This window comes from Danio rerio, chromosome 4 (assembly GCF_052040795.2).
Source record: "Danio rerio strain M-AB ecotype USA chromosome 4, GRCz13ab, whole genome shotgun sequence".
NCBI classification, from domain to species: domain Eukaryota; kingdom Metazoa; phylum Chordata; class Actinopteri; order Cypriniformes; family Danionidae; genus Danio; species Danio rerio.
In genome coordinates, this window is record NC_141024.2 from 15,028,228 (window position 1) to 15,047,500 (window position 19,273).

The 19,273-nt window shown below is 36.7% G+C and overlaps 1 protein-coding gene across 6 annotated transcripts in view; it reads right to left on the reverse strand.

Annotated features, from left to right (window-relative positions):
• The window catches only part of plxnb2a.1 (plexin b2a, tandem duplicate 1), a 175,353-nt gene that overhangs the window by 27,934 nt on the left and 128,146 nt on the right, over positions 1-19,273 (reverse strand). For 5 of the 6 annotated variants that reach the window (XR_015482080.1, XR_015482081.1, XM_087247066.1 and 2 more), the window contains 9 exons: positions 8,554-9,680; positions 8,282-8,470; positions 7,889-8,017; positions 5,115-5,215; positions 4,646-4,778; positions 2,709-2,865; positions 549-660; positions 361-472; positions 157-258 (listed from right to left, as the gene is read on the reverse strand). Coding sequence is in view for 4 of the 6 variants with exons in the window: in XM_087247066.1 (XP_087103192.1) it covers positions 157-258; positions 361-472; positions 549-660; positions 2,709-2,865; positions 4,646-4,778; positions 5,115-5,215; positions 7,889-8,017; positions 8,282-8,470; positions 8,554-9,678 (2,160 nt within the window). In the remaining 2 variants the exon portion in view is untranslated. 6 annotated transcript variants of the gene reach the window in all.

Here is a 19,273-nt window from a genome sequence, read left to right on the forward strand (position 1 = left end):
AATAAATAATAATTATAATAAAGAATATTACATCAACTTTATTCATTGAAGTATGTTTTAATTCCTTTTTTTAATACCTTAATATACATTAACATACATTAATATTCTGCATGCAACAACACAATGCAAAAGTAGTAGTAATGCATTTATTTTTACCCAATAAATATCCAGATTTTTGCCATGAAATGTGATGGGGGTTTTATAACCAACAGGAATACGCAGAGGCTCAGGAATCTCAAACTGTGGACACAGATTAGCCTGCAACAATAATAAACATTGTTATTTTATATTTTGCCTTCAAAGCATAAATGCCAAAACACAGCATAAACGGGTATATTACTTCATAAATTCGTGACTCACCTTCATGTTTCCGATGATATGACTCCCATGGGCAGAGTCATCTTTATCACTGCATGTGTGATCCTGAATATTCCACTGACAGCCCCACTTACTGGTCACACATGCAATGCATCTGCTCAAACACATCGGCGAACAATCAGAAACAGTGACAGAAAGTGAAGCTGAACTTGATAACAGTCGATACTCACGGTGTATTCTCTGATTTTTTCACCACGGCAGCACAGTTGTAAAACTCAAACGCACTCGATGCCACCTCAATCTTGTCATTCACTGTGATTTTTACTGGCACTGCCACAAAATCTGCACAAATGCATGTGGGGTAATCATATTAGAGACAGACCAATATATCACACACTATTGCACGTATTATTTTTGACATTAATTTATGAGTATTGATTTGTTCATTAATCATAAATGCAATCTTTAACCTGCAGTAAACAGAAGTGATCATTTAGGCGAGTGAAAAATCTAATTAAAAGTAACAGTTGCAACACAGGCATTTTACTTGTTTATTTTTTATTTTTTTAATTCTGATAGGACAGAAAACAACATGAATAGCTTGCAGAGCCTACTCAACAACCTGTAATATTAGAAAATTGTTATGGTGAAAATGGACGAAAGAAGAAAAAAAAACAGAAAAGCTGTACTAAAAAAATAAAATGTAAGAAATGACAAATTAACTAGTACATTTTTAAAGTACCTCAGAGAATATTTCATAAATATTGAGCACAAAAGAAACTATCATTTAATTTAACCAATTTTCTGAATTATGAAAATTGTTCATCCCGGACGAGCCCCCATTTGTTACAGCCGGCTCTTAAACTGTAACAAAAAAGAGACCAGATGGGCCCATAGCTGAAAAAAATAATTTATTTTACCATAATAAAAATACATAAATAATATAAAGTTACATTTAACTTTTGTTAACATTAAATTTAATAAAGTGAATTTAATTTAATATCAACTTCATATCAGACAACTGGAAACAAGGCTTTCTAATAATAATCAATAAAAATAATAATAATTAACAAATGACAAATTAACTAGTAAAGATTTTTAATGACCTCAGAGAATACTTCATAAATATTAAGCACAAAATTTTTTAATTTAGATATACCAATTTTCTGAATTACAAAAATATCTCATCCCGGACGAGTCTGGATTTCTTATAGCCGCAATTTAAACTGCAACAAAGGAGACAAGGGCTCATAGCTGACAAATCATTTTTTTACGATAATAAAAACAACATAAATAATATAAAGTTACATTTAACTTTTGTTGACATTAAATTTAATAACTATACTTAATAATAATTAATAAATAAAAAGTAATAAAACTTCATGTCAGACAATCAGCCATAATTATTCCTCATATTAAAAAATAGAAATAATATTAACAAATCGTCACCTTAGAATTATAAGGCTCTATCTGACATTTTTGTCAAAATTGAGTTATTGACATATTCTTATTAAATGACATCTTATTTACATTATATGATGTTTTTTTTTTTTTTTAGTTGTTTACATTTTAGGACTTTTTATTTAAAAAACAAATGTTACACACATACAGTACTGTTTGCTATGGAATGCAAAAACTTTCAAGCTCAATATCTCAAAATCATTCAGAACGCAGAAAGAACCTTATAATTCCAAGGTGACGAAATGGCAAATTATCTAGTGAATATTTTTTTAATTACCTCAGAGAATATTTCATAAATATTAAGCACAAAAAGTGATCATTTAATTTGAAAAATTTTCTGAATTATGAAAATTGTTCTTCCCGGACGAGCCCCCATTTGTTACAGCCGGCTCTTAAAGTGGAACAAAGCTACAGAGGAGGCCAGATTGACCCAAAACATTCATTTTAACATAACATAAATAATATAAAGTTACACTTAATTGTTTTTTACATTAAATTTTATTTTTAGCTTATTTTAATATGAACTTCATATCATCCCATCGCCTATAATGCTTTCTCAATATTGTCACCTGCGATTAAAATTTCCAAATCAGTTACCCACTAATTCATATTGTAGGCAGTAGTAAATTACACTGCCAATATTAAACTTGGATTCTATTTCCAAGAAAAGCATCTAGAATCAACAATTTAAACCTCTGAATCTGTTCATAACCTCATCTTCAGTGTAACAGTTAAATCTGGTCAGTCCCAAATTAAAACCCACAACAGTAGCAAATTACAAACATGAAAAGTCATTCATGCCTGACGTCATTTTAAGGCATTCTGTGAATAAACACCATCTGTTTATTCAAGAGGTAAAGCAGGCATCGAGAGGATAGCCTGACAGTGGGTGATTATTAAAGTTAACGGGGATCAGGACGCTTCGTCACCTTGTGTCTCGGGTGTTGGTGGGATGTAGTCCGAGCTGGGGAGGTAGCAGGTCACCCGAGTGTCCTCCATCTTTGCTTGACTCCTGTAGCCGTCAAACACACACTCCAGCCTGTCAGGACTGCTGATGCTCGGGAGGGACGGGATGTTGATCACCACCTATGAGTTGATGGAAGAAAATAAAGATTAAAAGGCAGAATAAACATGGATATATTCATCAAACATTTTACACACTGTATTTATGAAATGTCTATGAATTTACTAATGGATATTAAATGTATAGTTTTAATGTTAGGCTGGTCGTTAAAATTGGCATCAGTCGTTAAAAACACCATTATCAATAATGATAAAAAAAAAAGATTTGGTATGTAGTTTCAGTATGAAGCACTGTAGTTGTATTAAAATGTGGCTGCTGAGCGCGCCCGTTGGAAGCAGTGGCAATAAGCTTGTGTAAGGGTGTAAGTTTGTCATTTCCAATGGAGGCACGCGACTTGCAGGGTGCGCACATAAAAGCTACACACACATTTTTTGTAAGCGGCACGCAAGTTACGCGGACGCATTTTTTGTGTAGATGACAGAGTCTGATGTTTACTGTATCATTATTATTCATACCTCAAAGTTTGCTTTTGATTGCTCAGTATTATGCTTTACCATTGCGCACACTTTGTAACATTTTATTTATAAAGTTTAAGAGTCTCTTTAACACTTATGTTTAATTTATTAGGAAGAGATCACACATTTTAAATAATTTTGTTTTTGCCTAATAAAACTATTTGCCACCGTAATGTTGGTAAATAAAAAAAAAAAAGTTAAATAATAAAATCCTATTAATCCTAAATGTATTGTTAAAAAAATATTAAATAATTATCAATATCGAATGATATGAAACATGATATCATGATATATTTTTTGTAATATTGCTCAGCCCTATTTTAATGTGCAATTTTTAAAGATGTTAACAATGCTATTATTATTATTATTATTATTATTATTATTATTATTATTATTATTATTATTATTATTATTACTGCAGTAGTAGTACAAATAGTAAGGTCTACTTGTCAAAACATACAAAAAACTACAACAACAACAACAATAATAAAAATAATAATAATTATTTTTTTTTTTATTAGTAGTAGCTAGTAGTATTATTGATGCTTTAGAAGTAGTAATAATAAAATTATTATGGGTCAACTTTTTAAAACATACAAAAATACAATTATTATGGGTGAACTTTTTAAAACATACAAAAATACAATAATAATAATAATAATATTATTAATATTAATAATAAACATTCATCTTCAACAATCCTAAAACATACAAAATACAATACACAACACGATTATTATATTATTATTATTATTATATTATAATTAACATAACTACACATTTTAGTAGTAGTAATACATTTAAATAGTACAGAATTAATACATATAAATACATATAATAAACTTCCTTATTTTATATTTTTATGTTACCCATGTCTTAAAATGATTTTTTTTCTATCCACAATACTTCAAGGTTTTTCTTGACTGTGGGACCCAAATACTTGTGCATTATGAAAAAATGAAATACTATTGATCTCAGGAAATGAATCAGAAGTCACACAGCCTTTACTCTTTCCAACTGATTCAGGAAGTTAATTACGGATCCAGGAAGCTTCTTCAATCAGCCATGACCACTTGAGCTTCTTCTGAGACGTATTAGAAATGCATGATGCGCTCATGTGGTCTGGTGCGATAGTTTCAGGTGCCTTGTTTAGTAGCTCTGTCATGTCAGCTCATGAAAAAGGGATTAGATTCGCAGTCTGGATCTGTTACAGCCAGCAAATATCAATACTGAGTCAATCCTTAAGAGGTTAGAGTTTGAAAGTGTATCACAGTGTGTGTGTGTGTGTGTGTGTGTGTGTGTGTTTGTGTATGTTCTGCTTTAGTACCTGTGTACTATCTGTTTTCTTGCAGCTGATGTTGGGGGGCTCAAAGGACTGAATGGTTACACATGTTTGTTTTGGACTCCACAACCAGGCGTTTTCTCCATCTCCTTTTCGACAATCTTTTTTCCTGGTGCAGCTGCAACAGAAAAGCAGACAAATGTGTGTAATGAGCCGTGCTGCGCTTGCTTTAACTGGACTGCACACGACGCTACTACAGAGCATTTGCCAAATCAGAAAAACATAGATTACACATATATTAGAGAATAAAGAACTTCAAAATAAAACATCAAAACACTTTCCTGTTCTAAAATTTTACTTTAAAGAAGATGAGCCGAAGGAGGCATGTGTCTTTATTTGACACTGGAAATATCAAAATCTGTTGGAGTGTGTTATTAGTTGTCCAGTCTTTTAGTGGACTGGAATGCCCAAATGATGGTTTGATTGGTGATAAAATCATTCTTAACAGACTTACCGGCCCTCCAACACACACCAGCCGCAATATGGGTCCCGCTGGGAAACACATGAGTGACAATCTTCTCTCTGCTCACAGGCCTGCACTGACACTTTGGAGATCTACAGGGAAAAACACAAAAGCAAAACAATGAAGATAGTGTAAATGTCCCTTTAGTTTAAGATCTGTGATTGAAGGTTGTTATTTGGCATTATAACTCGTAATACTGTTTGCCCACAAACTTTCAAAGAACAACAGCAAATCGGACCTATAGGACCCAAAGGACATGAAACGAATGAATATAATTGTACCTGATAACTAAAACTTTGTGGTAATATGTTGTTTCTTAAGGCCATTTATCTTACAATTTATGTTTTGTCTGTTAGTTTACGCTATATTTAGAGTATATACAAGAATCAGAGAGTGAAATTCAATACCTTTTAAAGGGCGTCACACATTGGATGCGCCGCTCAGCGCCACGACCCGTCGCACACATGACAGCTGAACGTGTCGCACACCAGACGCGCACATAGGCATGCTATTTAAAAGTAACTATTCAGATGGCACTCTGAGGCATGGCAGAAATATGAACAGCGTCCTGAGTCACACATCGCCGAGTGGCGCTTCTGATGTGTGAAGCCCTTAAGACTTCGATTCGTTTGGTCCAGAACAACAACAACAAGTGATACATTTTAGCATTTTTTCACACCACACTGATAGCTTTGGTTCGAACCAGTTGAAAAGAACCAAAAAGCAGTCATGTGACAAAATCAACATCACTCATTGGCCAGATGTTATTGAATGTATTTCCTAAACTGCTTTTTGATTGGTCAGAATTAACTTCCGCAAGTAAACAAATCTGCAGACAAAAAATGTGGCTTTTTACTATGGAGGGATGACTGCGCTGGCTGACTGTATCCCTGGTCATAGTATACTTTATAGTTAGTGTACATCAATTTAGACAAATTATACATTTCAAGAATGAAGCGCGGCTGTAGCTGGAAGGCAATATTGCAATGCTTTGCAAATGGCGAAGAAGCATCACAAGTCACTTCAGGAGGAAGCATGAATTAATTTAGCTAAACTACGACATGGTCATCTTCCAGAAATATTCCCAATGGTCCATCAGGTAATGTTTTTCATCGTCTCTCTCTCTCTCTGTTTAAAATTGTTGGTGAAGTGCTGTCAACAAATATTTTTCATCCACATCCCATAAGATAGGACAGAGCATCGAACTATGGCAGCTGGATTAGTCCACCTCTTCAAGGAGGTCTCAGTACGCTTTTTTGGTCTGCTTTTTGGTGCTCACTCGAGTGCGATTGCTACATTAACACCTGCCCAAACGAACCGCACCAAGAGGTAAAACGAACTCTAGTGCGATTCAACTGAACTAAATAAGGCAGGTGTGAAAACACTCTTTCCATACATTTTAAGACCTTATAACCACTTTATATTTCAACCGAAAACACTGAAATTTTAAATTAAAGTATATTTACTAAATATTCGTGTACGAAACAAATCAAAAACTAAAACATTATTCATATACTGTAGAAAAACCTATTAAATCTAGCTAATTTCGCAGGTTGGTGCATATAGAACTGCAGAAATAATGGTGTTGGCTTGGTTACTGCAGTAAACAAAGCAGCATGATGTCAAATCTAACAGGATTTCATTGATTTCATGAACATGAAAATCCTGATATTCACAGATTTAATTCAGGCACATATAATACATAATCAAAAATGATATAAAATGTAATACCTTGCAAAATTAAGACTTTTTAATATTTTTAAGGGCCTTAAATTCCTCTACATGGATTTATCAACTTATAATACTTTTTAAGTCCCTGCAGACACCCTGATATTGTTTGGGACTGAGCACATACTGACACATACATTCGAAAATTCATTTTTGGAAAATCTGCCATTGTCATGTCTGTGCAAACAACTGAAAATAAAAACTTTTGAGAGAGTTGGACTTGGGATTTAAAAAGGTCACAGGTTCAAGTCCGGGCACTAGCAGGAATTGTTGGTGGAGAGAGTAAATAAAATATACAACTCAATACCATGGCTGAAGTGATTCCCTTGAGTAAGGCACTAAACCCCCAGACGGAAATTTAAATAAAGTACTTGTTTAGGGCAGTGTCAATTAAATGAGCTAAAAGCTCAAATGAATATAAATAACAATAGTGGAGTACATAGTAGTGTTTTGGCTCAAGTGTTTCCATACTTTATCATCAAATTGTACAAAATTTACTTCAAATTACAAATAAAAGTGAACACACATCCAAAAGTTAAAATGCATATTAGTCATTACACCTAAACAGGTACTGTTCTACTAACAAGGTGACAGTATTTTTGACTACACTGTAGTCATGTGCATGTAGCCTAAGAAACATTGGTTCGTAAAATCAAATATGTGTATGAAAACTAACACTGCTTATGAAGGAGCTTGTGGCATCTACTTTAACTACCGTATCATAGTCCTGCTTCTAATACAGCCGTTGTGTAATTGTGTAAAATGATTGACAGGACGAGAGCACCTCAAAGTCTTGTGGTTGGTGAAAAGAATATGACAACAGTCTGCTATCACATTTATGTGGCAGATTACAGCGTCTAAGGATTTTACAGAGCTGTGTGAAATATCTAGGCATTTGTGCTATTTTGCAAAAAAAAAAAAAAGAAAAGAAATCCATTGAGCTTGTCAGGTCTACATTTCTCAAATAAATATTAACCAATGGGTGATCCTGTTGACCTAACGTTATCTATACATTGTGAATGTGTTCATAAGCAAACCTTTTTGCCAGTGGTGATGTACAGGTGATTCAAAGTTGAATCAAACAAAAGGTTTTTGTTTACTGCACCATCTGCACGATCCCCTGGAATTCTGTTGTAAAAGTCAGTGTGGTTTGGGTCAAGATGCACCTGCAAGGAAAAAGTTAGTTAATTTATTTCGCACACAAGTAAAAACCAATACTGTGTACAGCAAGATCAAGTCCTAGAGTAGAACGCACTGCTAAAGTGGTTATACTGTACCTCATAAATCATAAATTCTGGGGTTTGAAATGACAACCTTTTGGTTACCAGCCCATATCTTTAACCACTAGTTCCTACCACCACAGCCAGTCAAACCACAAGGGCTTAAGTGAAATTTAAAGAACAGAAAGCAGACCTTGCAATGGGACTCACCTTCAAGACGTCTGCACCACTGGTTCCCAAGAATGCCACAGTGTGTTCGTTCTCCACCGCCACAGCTACAGCTGTCAGCATGTCATTCCTGGTGTAGATAGGTTTGACGGCTAAAGCATACTCAGGTTTACTGGCTAGTGGAGATGGCAGAAACTCTGCGCCACATATATATGCCTTTACCATGTTCTTCTGTTGGGCAAAAATACACCACAATCAGACTAGCTATAAAACACAAAACAGAGAAGCAGAGCTGAAGAAACTCAACAACTCACATCTCTTTTGGTCTTGCATATGGCTTCATTCTTGGAGTTGTAGGGTGAATAAACAGTCTTCGGTTTGTCATCCTCCAGAACTTCTCCTGTGTAGCAGGACTCAATCACCTCCTCAAACCTGGCATTAATGCTGCTAAGCGGGTACATGCACAATGCTGAACGCCCGTCCGCCTCATCTGCACTGAACACTCCAAAGAGAACCTTATCATTTAAATTTGACGGGACGATATTCTGAGCCAAATCCTTTCCAGGTTTAGCCAGATACGCTGCTTGGACTTTGTTGAATGTGTTCTCTTGTTGTTCGGTGTTAACAGTGCAGTTGAGCTGAAGTTCTGTGTAAGAATAATAATGATGGTCGTTCTCGCAAAGGCGTGCTATAAATGTAATCTTCGTGCTGTCGCTAGTGCCAGGAGAGCGGGAGAACAGGAAGTAGATGTAGCCATTGTCTTTAAACGTGTAGCGAAAATCGTGGTGGTACCGAAGGACAAACGCACTCGTTTGAACAGTGGAAGCTTCAACCATGTTCTCAAAAACATCCATTTCTCCATGTTCCTGCAGCAACCGAGTGCTAATGAGCTTTGAGCTGTCCGAACTTCCATAGCCTTTTCCCACTAGAAATACACTGAGGTTAGCATTAGTAGTAGTGTCCTTAAAATAAGAAATGACCCCCACCACAGTGACAGATTCCTCAGTGCTGGCAACATATGTCTTCTCTCCTTTGGTGTCACTGTAGTACACCGGTTTATTCACACTGTTGAGGTTTACCAAAGAGCAGATGCCCCTGAAAAGGCTTCCACAAACGATCAAGGTGCCGTTGGCGGAGTTAACCAGAAGGAGTTTGTTAAAGTTGTCCATTTCCTTCGCATCGGTGCACTGCGCAGTGATAGGTGGAGTGCATTGTGGGTTGTCTTTCTTAGGGCCTGTGTCTGCTCTGCTCTCCTCCTGTAGATTGTGGTTCAGCTGAAAGATCCCATTGACAGCTCCAAGGTAGATTCGGCCTGTTTGAGGGTCCTGGACCACATTATTGATGATGGTAGGAGACGAGAACTGTTCTTGAGCATCATCACAGCAAGATGAGCCAAAACACAGTAGTAGAGAGAAAGCTGCCAGGGCCCTCCACGCCATCTCTTAAAAAAAACAGAAAAAACAAGAAATATATCACATACGAGTAATACTACTACTACTACTACTACTAATAATTCCTTACATTTATATAGCACTTTTTTAGACACTCAAAGCACTTTACATTTTTTTGGTAATCTCATCAACTACCACCAGTGTGCAGCATCCACCTGGATGACACGACGGCAGCCATATTACGCCAGAGCGATGAAAAGTGATAAAGTCAATCATGATATAGGGATGGTTAGGAGGCCATGATAGACAGAGGCCAGTGGGCAGGTTGGCCAGGATGTCGGGGTTAAACCCCTACTCTTTTTTGCAGCACATCCCAGGATTTTTAACGACCATAGAGAGTCGGGACCTTTGTTTAACGTCTTATTTAAAAGATGACGCCAACTGAGCAGTATAGAGTCCTCGTCAGTATACTGGGGCATTAAGACCCACACAGACCCCAGATTGGTCGCAAGGTACTAACCGGGTACAGCCCTGCGTACTTTCAGTGGGCGACCATGTGAGAGTTGCAGAGAACTAGAAGCCGGCAAAGTGTAAAATCCTTTGCAAAATTTGTCAACAAACCTGTCTGTATCTACAAGCCTCTCAAACGATAAGCATGTTTTAATTTCCCAAAATATAATCAGTAATTGAAATGCTCTTCTAATTAAGATACATCTATACAAATATTACATTTCTAAGAACTTAGAATCTGACACAATTTTCTGTTCGCCTAGACACTCTTATTTGCCAAATACAGATCCTTGCCTTGAAATGAAGCACTAATGAAAAAATGCACTTGAAAACTGCCGTCTTTATACAACCTGAAATTCTTTGGCATGCATCATTATACTACAGTTAAGTCAGCACTAGTCAGAAGGGCTATCAACAAAGACTAAGTTAAAAGAAAAATCGATCTAGCCTTCCCTCAGTGGGGTTGCAGACGGCTGCATGATTTGACACGCTGATACAAGCGAAGCATTTCTAAAGAGGCTTGTCCTCCACCCCTGCACTCCTTTATATTTCTCTTTTTCGTCCATCCCTTCAGCACTTCTGCAGGACCTAAAAACATTGAGGCTGAAGTCAAACACTCATCAAAGGAGTCGCAGGGCGGCCTGATTCCAGCATAACAGACGGCGGCTCAGTGAATTACGGGTACAACCTCAGAAGCTGGGCCAAACAATTCTGTCCTCCTTCCTGTAAACAAGTCCTATGATGGCTAGAATGGCATGTAAAGTTATTGTGTTAAACAGGAAGATCTAATCACAGTCGCTCCTTGCATGAACATTCTTGAGCTAATTTTATCCGTTTATGAGTTTCATGATCTAAGAGAGGAAGGGGATATGAAATAATCCCTATGCTTCCTGACTGTTCCTCACCATTTTCATAACAAACACTGCCCAGAATTCTTAGAAACACGCATAAACATGGTGACAATCCTCTGGAGTGGACATCCACATAAATGACTGTGATGTTTAGATTGCCAAAGCACATATTTCCACAGCAAAATCGAATGGCAGGAGTCTCTTAGACACTGCGATCCCACGCCCAGAGCTCATAAAGAATTCATGCTAAGAGTTTAGCGGATATTACAGCTCTTATTGGCTTTAATGACGGCACTCCAGAGACACTACATGAGGCAGGGCAGCAGTGACGGGTCTTTTCTCTTTACTTAGCGTCTGTCAGAACTCCAGCGTGCAGGGTTTGCAATGAGATTAGAGGTTACTTTAGGGGGAGTGTGTTAAATTATGCTTGTGTGTATGTGTGTGAGCGTCTGGTGTTAACCGTTAACAGGAGACATGTTTTTCCGGCTGCTGATTCAGAATGCATGAGTGATCCGTCTGGATGTCTTGTCAGGAAGGAGAATTTTTGGCACATGGACAAGTTTCATTATGATTATCCCAGTTCCCCCTCCCCTTTCATCCACAAGGTCATATTATTAACAAGAACAATAATCCCAGTCTTTCAGTACAGACTTGATATTTGTGCTGAGTTTGGCAGCAGGCTCTGACTAAGCAAGTCATGTGATTTCAGAAGAATGCAGTGTGCCTCATGACACGCTTCCTTGAATTTGCATGTTCACACAAATATCAGTGATTAGTGGAACAGGCTGATGCAAGTCTTTCTATTGTTAGCTTTTTTCTCTGGCTTAATCACAACTAATACATTTTAACAAACACAATTTAATTCAAAAATTAATTTGAAAACATTAAATAAAAGTATTCATAGAAACTTATGTGTGAAATTCTTGAGTTCTCATCCAAAAAAAAACTTGCTACTTGCATACCTCTGCTATGTGTTCTTTATGCTTCAATTTTGTTGTACATGAAGTGATTCTAGCTACTTTAAGGTCAGCAATTAAAAAAAAAACTAAGCTGGAGAAAAAAGGGGTATGGGATTGGGAAAGATTCACAAGACGGGACTCAAACTCTGGATGGCACTATAGGTCGGTGCATTGCCTACAAGGCTATTCCAATGACACCCTTAAACCGAAACCTGAGTGTTACCTATTTTCATTTGAAGCAGACATAACACCACCTCCAATCCTACATCTTCATGTCCAACATCCTACAGAGTTCAGCTCCAACTTGCTCCACATATACTTGCCTGGACATTTCTAGTCATCCTGATCACCTTAACCAACCCCAAACACTGGAACATCACACAAGTCCCCACAAGTCCTCCAAATGTGACTCACATACTTTAAAAAATCTAGTCTTCTCTGCTCTCATACACAAATAAGTACACACTTTCAAAACATCCTGCCTACATCTGGCTCCACTGAGGCCTAGCCATGTGACCACCACTCACACTTCAAAACAGCTCTTCTCAAAACTGCGTAGGAAGTGTTGTTTTGTGTATCTTTATCGCTGTTTTCCTTGGATTTACAACTAAGGGCATGACTCAGATGGCATTTCCTCTATTTCGAGATTCTTTTCTAAGCCAGAGCCAAACCAAACACATTTCCTCTAAATTACCTCAGGACTACCTCAACCTGAGCTACCTGTAAGTGAACTCACAGTGCAGTGGAAGTATGAACAGGAACAATGTTTATACTCATGTTGAGGGAGTGGGTGTATTACAGTTTGGATAAGCGGCACCAGTCTGTCATTCCTTCTCTCTGTGTTAAGAAGCGAAGCAACATGACTGGCAGGTCAGAACAAAAGCAGACAAGTGCTGAACCAGCAGCCCTACTTACACCAAGGGGCATTACAATGAAACTTCCTGCCGAGTTAATAGTAATCCCCAAATCACACCTGAATACTCCCCATCTTACAAACAAACTCTGTTTGACCCTTGATTGCAGCATGTTTCACTTTTATCACAGTCAAGTTCAGCTAACTCATCCATCTTTTACAATATTCCCTCATATATTCGTAATTCAATTCTGCCTTAAAGGTGATGTGCGTTAAAATATTTGTCTGTTCCTGCAATATACCAAAAGTCATTCAAAGGACAGTTTCCTTGAAAAGTAGCTCTGCAGCACATTCAAAATCATTGATGTTTGGTTGAGGAATTTTGACCATTCAAACAAAACAACACTGACGCAATCAATGGTGTTAGTCTGGGCTAAAGGTATCTAACTCTCTAACCATTTACAGATCATCTCTGTAACAACAGGTTGAGGTTTAGTTAGTCGCCTGTAACCAGACATTCAGGCTCAATCCAAAAGTTTTGTACTGTTCTTCAAAGTTCCTGGACTTTCATTTCATTTTGTTGCTATCAGTAGTTTCAACTGAAACAATCTACTGCGTAGGGGGTTGGGCTTTCTTTTTGTGCAATATTCTCTCATAGGGTGAAATCACACTAGGTACAGTTGTTTTGAACCGTGCTGAAGCGCGATTGTCTGCACTTCTGAACCGTTCAGTTTAATAGAAAGACAAGCGTTCTCGGTCAGCACAGTGCAGATTGCTTTAGGTATATCGTTTTAGTCGTTTTGGATGCAGTAACACGCATTCAAATACAGTGCCGAACAGATCCACAATTTTCGACGCTCAAACTTTTCAGGTATTAGAAGGTTTGCTAAATGTGCAGCTGACGTGCAGTGAGGAGTTTGTGTCTTTAATAAGCTATGACAGTTTGCGTTCATTGAAAAGTAAAAATGATTAATAAATCCATTTGAAACAGTCCCTTAAAAGTGACGTTGCGTCTTCAGTTTCGGGTTCAGGTGCTCAACTGAACTTTTGGCACACGTTGTTAGACAAACCTAGAAACGCACCTGGGCACAGTTCGGATAGCATACTGTGATAGCACAGTTTGGATAGCATAGTGTGGACATGCAACAACTTTATTCATACGGTAAACACAAAACAAAAGTCACTGAACTAGACACTTGCCAATACTCGCTCTGGGCTTGCGGCTCTCAGCACTGCCCATGTTCATCACGGGTACCAAGCCGACCAATCACAGAGCTTGCGCCACACGTGGTTACATTTTTGAGAGATGCGTGTCAGCATCAGCCACAGCGAGGGCTATGCGAACGCACAAATGCTGAGCTGGACCATATGCGTGCACTTCATGCAGAAGTATAATTCAGCCTTAAGTGCTGCATGGTTAGGATTATTGCGGTAGAAAATAATGTAATTAAAGTAGGACTGCCACTCTAAATATGAAGACAAACAGTCAGACTTTGATTGAAGATTACCAAGACTTTTTTTTCAGTAAATTAACTTGCATGGACTAATTGTTCACCCATAGAATATCAATGTGCCCTAGCAAAATAAACATTGTAATTCTTTTACAGTATATCACATGAACTTTAAAGCCCAGAGGCCATATGACTGACATGTAAATCAGCCATTCATGTTTTGTTCAGTGTCACATTTATGGCCACAAAACTAACAAAATGTTCCTAGAATAGAACATATGAAGATGTAAAAATCGTGGACATGTTTTAAGGCATCTAAAGTTAGACGATCACGATAAGCGCTGTGTCATAGCTATAAACATAATGACTTGTTTCTTCCATATAAGGGTCTGCCATCGTGTTTTCCAGGCAGACTATTAAAGAATGCAACTCTAATTTCGTGGAAATTCTGTAGAATTCCTGTAATCAGATGACGACTCCAAAACTCCTCAAGTGTTTCTAATTTTGTGTGCCATATGCATCAGATGTTCAGCCAGCGGTTTGTGGGCGTGATGTCTAAGGCTGAGACTAATGTTTGGTTGGTTAGTACGGTTTAGTAGCAGATACTGGTTTGATGGATGTCACTGCAATATTCATTTAACCAAAACAAAAGCACATAAAACTGATTATATGTTTATAACTGATTGAAATATTTCCAATATTCCCAGTTCTTGAAAGAGCTCCTGAAAGCTTACATTTTCACCAGAGCTAATGGAAGTTTTAGAGCTGCTTGGTTTAAAAGCAGCCATTATTTTAGCGATTCCGTCTGCTGATGCTAGTGGCATTGAAATCCCCCACTTCACCTTTAAAACTTGCTGTTTGGTGATGCAGAGCGGATGCCAGGTTCTGCCCTCCTGTCATGGCCGCCTCTCCCTTTTGCTTTTCAATGACTGTCTCCACAGACGGCTCTGAATGATTGACGGCTGAGACCGGCAGACTAATTAAGGCTGGGATCAGAGGGAGCACGAGTGGCTGGACATGCACAGGTAAAAAAAAGTGGGCCGGTATTGAAAAAAGCTCTCTGAATATGTAAAAGGAAGCGATTCCAGGCTCCTGGAAGACCTGCCTTTCACTTTGGCACTGTCCCCAATGGCATATTTAAAGTGGACTTCATCGGCATGGAGCATATGTGAAGTCAATGAGTCGATGTTACAATTAAAGTTCAAAACGGTCCAACATATCATGTTAACCAAACATGAGACAGTGGAGAGCGAGATATTTAATTTTGAGACTGAAAAGGCATTCTAATAGGCTGAAATGCATCAAAATAAATGTAAATCTAACAAAGCTATATTATGATTCTTTACAGAAACCTTTTATTTGAGTTTAAAAGATATAAAAAATTCATTTAGGCTGTTTCTATTTTAAGTTTTTCTTTAGCAGATCACTTTATCTACATTTCTATTACCAGAGTTGGGTGTAATGCGTTCCACAGTAATGCATAACTGTATTCTAATAGAATTTTGGGGAGACGTAGTAATGTAACGAATTACATTTTAAATGTATGTACTGTAATTTTATTACAGTTTCTAAAGTCAATGTAATTGCTCTACATACTTAGATTTTCTCGGTGTCCAAAATAAAGGAGTGCAAATGCAAGAGCCTTTATTCTCCATGCGTTCACCATGGTTGAATGAATGAATACTAGAAGCTCATAGACTACTAAAAAATTTGGATGGAATGTGGAGACAACATAAAAAATATATTCTTTATTATTCATTTATGAATATAATTTTTTTTTAATATAGACTTTTTATCTGATTAAAAAAAATAACTTCTTAACTACTATTTCTTAGCCCGTGCACATGGACCTGCTTTGACAACACTGGAATACATCACATATGGTCGGCCGATCACATACGGCCTAGTTGCAGGAGTTAAAATACTTAAACTGCATACGGAGATGATTGGAACTCCACACAGCTCCCGGACTTCTCTCCATTGGAAATGAATGACTTTCTGTCTGTCGCTGGTCATGTGCAGTGGAAAGGCAGCTTGTCTCTAAATAATTTTCGACTGCTTTTAACTCGAACAACTAGTTTAAGCACTTGAATAGAAGAAACTATAAAATACTCGTCACCAAAGAGGACACCGGTGCCAAAAAACATGGCGGTCAAACTCAGCCTAAACCTAATTTTTGTGCAGGACCAGAGTTGAAGCTATCTTCTGATCCTGAAGAGAAGCGTAGCTGCTTATGGGGCTATTCACATATTGTGGCTTTTGCACGTGCAAGTTCGTTATTTCCAATGGAGACGTGGAGCTTGTGAACATATATTAGGAGCGCATATTCAGAGTTTCTACAGGTTTCATTAAGTCAAATGTAAAACCTTTTAAGACCATTATGAATTAAATTTGAACTTCTACAGGGTAAACACTAATGATTATTTTTAATGGCCTGGTTTGCCAAAAAACAAAGCAAATGCAATTTCTTAGCAACATATTTTAATGTGTTAAAACAAGAAAGCTGTAAACACTATTTTCAACATAATATTTCTTTTTTTTAAATGACAAGTTTAATATTGTGAAATGTATATTTATTGTAGAGGGAATTACATAAATAATCACAAAATTCAATTTGTTGGTTTTTGGTCCAAATTGATTGAGTACAACAACAATTCCACCTAATGCATTTCTGGTATAAAACATTATGTTTCACGTCTATTTATGAATATTATGTCTACTCCTCCTTACTTCTGTAAATAGTTTTTGTATGAATAAAAGATAACTGTAATTGAAAGTATAATTGTTTTTAGATTTCTTTCCCTGATTTTATTAAGATGGATTGTTGGTGATTGGATGGATGTCAGCCTGATTGGCTAACTTGACTTGACCAGAGGAAAATTAAGACCCGTTCAAAATGATTTAAGACATACAAAACAACATTTCAGTGAATTTAAGCATTTTTAAGACCTATAATTTTGTTTATGAAATTTAAAACGTTTTAAGACCCAGCAGACACCCTGATATTGCACACAATTATAAATGATAATTTGATCATTATTAATTACTATTCCCATTTAATCACATTTTTAAATTCATTCTACGTTTAAATATTTTTAAGCTTTTTGTTATTGTTATCTAGTGATCAGAAAAAAAATATTATTATCACTGAAACCTAACAGCATTTGATTTTCTTTCTGTGCAGAAACACTCCTAAAATTAAAAGAAAATTCAAATAAAACAGCATTATTAACATCTGTGAAGTCACATTCCATCAATGTCAGCACAAAATCCAGCACATTCCTCAACATTTCTCTTTTCTTCCACAAGAGAATCCAAGCTACACGATTTGTAATGCCACATCTAAACAATGAACTCATGTAAATGCATATCTTTTCAAACACACATCTCATATCCCTGGTTCTGTGCTTGACTAGAAAATGAAGGGGAATCGAGACACACTTTAACAAGCAGGACAGACAATTAAAGTGTTTACGATTGAGCAAAGCTGCACTGAGGCACTTACAGATTGAGGTTAATAGCAAGAATGCCCTTGTCTAACGTGTGTGTGTGTTTGTGTGAAGAAGAGAAAGTGAAGGAGAGTGTGTTCACCACCCAGCTGGTCCCAATCAAGTGAGAGACGAGTGCAAAGGTTAGGGTAATTACTCCGGCTGCAACTGAACTGGTTCAGGACTCTGATGGTCACCAAGAGGACAACGAGGACAAACAAACGGATAAAGAGCATCTAACCTTTTCCGCTAATAACAGCTAGACTGTGTTTGTCCCTTTATGGCTAAGGATGCCTGATATCTTATAGTTTGCAATATACTGGTAACATTTTCCTACCCAGGATAACATTGATAAAATCTGCCAATCTGGAACTGGTTTATCAGATGTCAGACTATGTGTACACCTTTTTAATTGTGTACTTGTCTATCTGTGCCTACATGTGTTTAATATATTTTTCTTAATGCTTATATTGTCTTTCACATATTTGTCTTTTACGTATTAGTCAACATTGCTAACTGTATATTGTTTTTTTTTTTTTTATTTGGAGGATTTTGTTGTGTATACTCTGCAGCCAGCACCTAAGCTTTTCAGTCATCATAGTACACGTGCTGCTGATGATGTGACAATAAAAGTGATTTGATTTGTTCAAAGAATGCTGGAAAAAACTAACCTCCTTCGTATTTTTACAGAATGCTTTTTTTCCCAACATTCTTCAGAATAGCTTGTGTAAAGAAAAGAAAATAGCTCATAAAAGTTAAGAATCACTTATACTGTAGGTGAGAAAATTATGAGGAAATACTGTAATCATTTTTGATTTAATGTTCTATAGCAGCTTGAATGCAACACTAGTTTACATGTTTATTAGCTTCTTTACTTACTTTTACAACAAATTCAGTTCATAACTTCAGTCAGGTGTTTGAAATAGCTTCCTTTGGGGTCAGAAGTGGTCAAATAAATCACTAAACAAAGAATACAATTATACTATTGTATGCATATAGTATACTATTCAGTAATGAAGGCTTTGTTACTACTTTGTGAAAACACACACAAAATACACAAAAACCAGTCATAAAAATAGAATTTACAGTAAAAAAAATAATTTGTCAAAATTTGATGAACAAACAACAATAAACTGTAAATTACACAGTATTTCAGTGTAAAGTGAACTGTGTTTTACTGTAGGAAGGTTATGCAGCATGTTATGCAGTTCCTGTATTTTAGGTTGCATTGTGAAAACTACTGTATATTTTACAAATATACAATACTGTAGATACATAAAGAGCAAGTTAAAGTGTGCACTTGTTCCAAACCTGTTCAAGTTTCTTTGCTGTGTTAAACACAAAAGAATATATACCAAAGAATGCTGGGGGGAAAAAAGAATGTGATATCCATAGTATTTTTTTGGTTTCAAATATAGAAGCTTTTTTCCAACATTCTTCAGAATATCTTCTCAGAAGAAGAAGGAAATTCAAAGTTTAGAACCACTTGAAGATGAGTAAATTGAGGAAACGTTCTATTGGGGGTGAACCA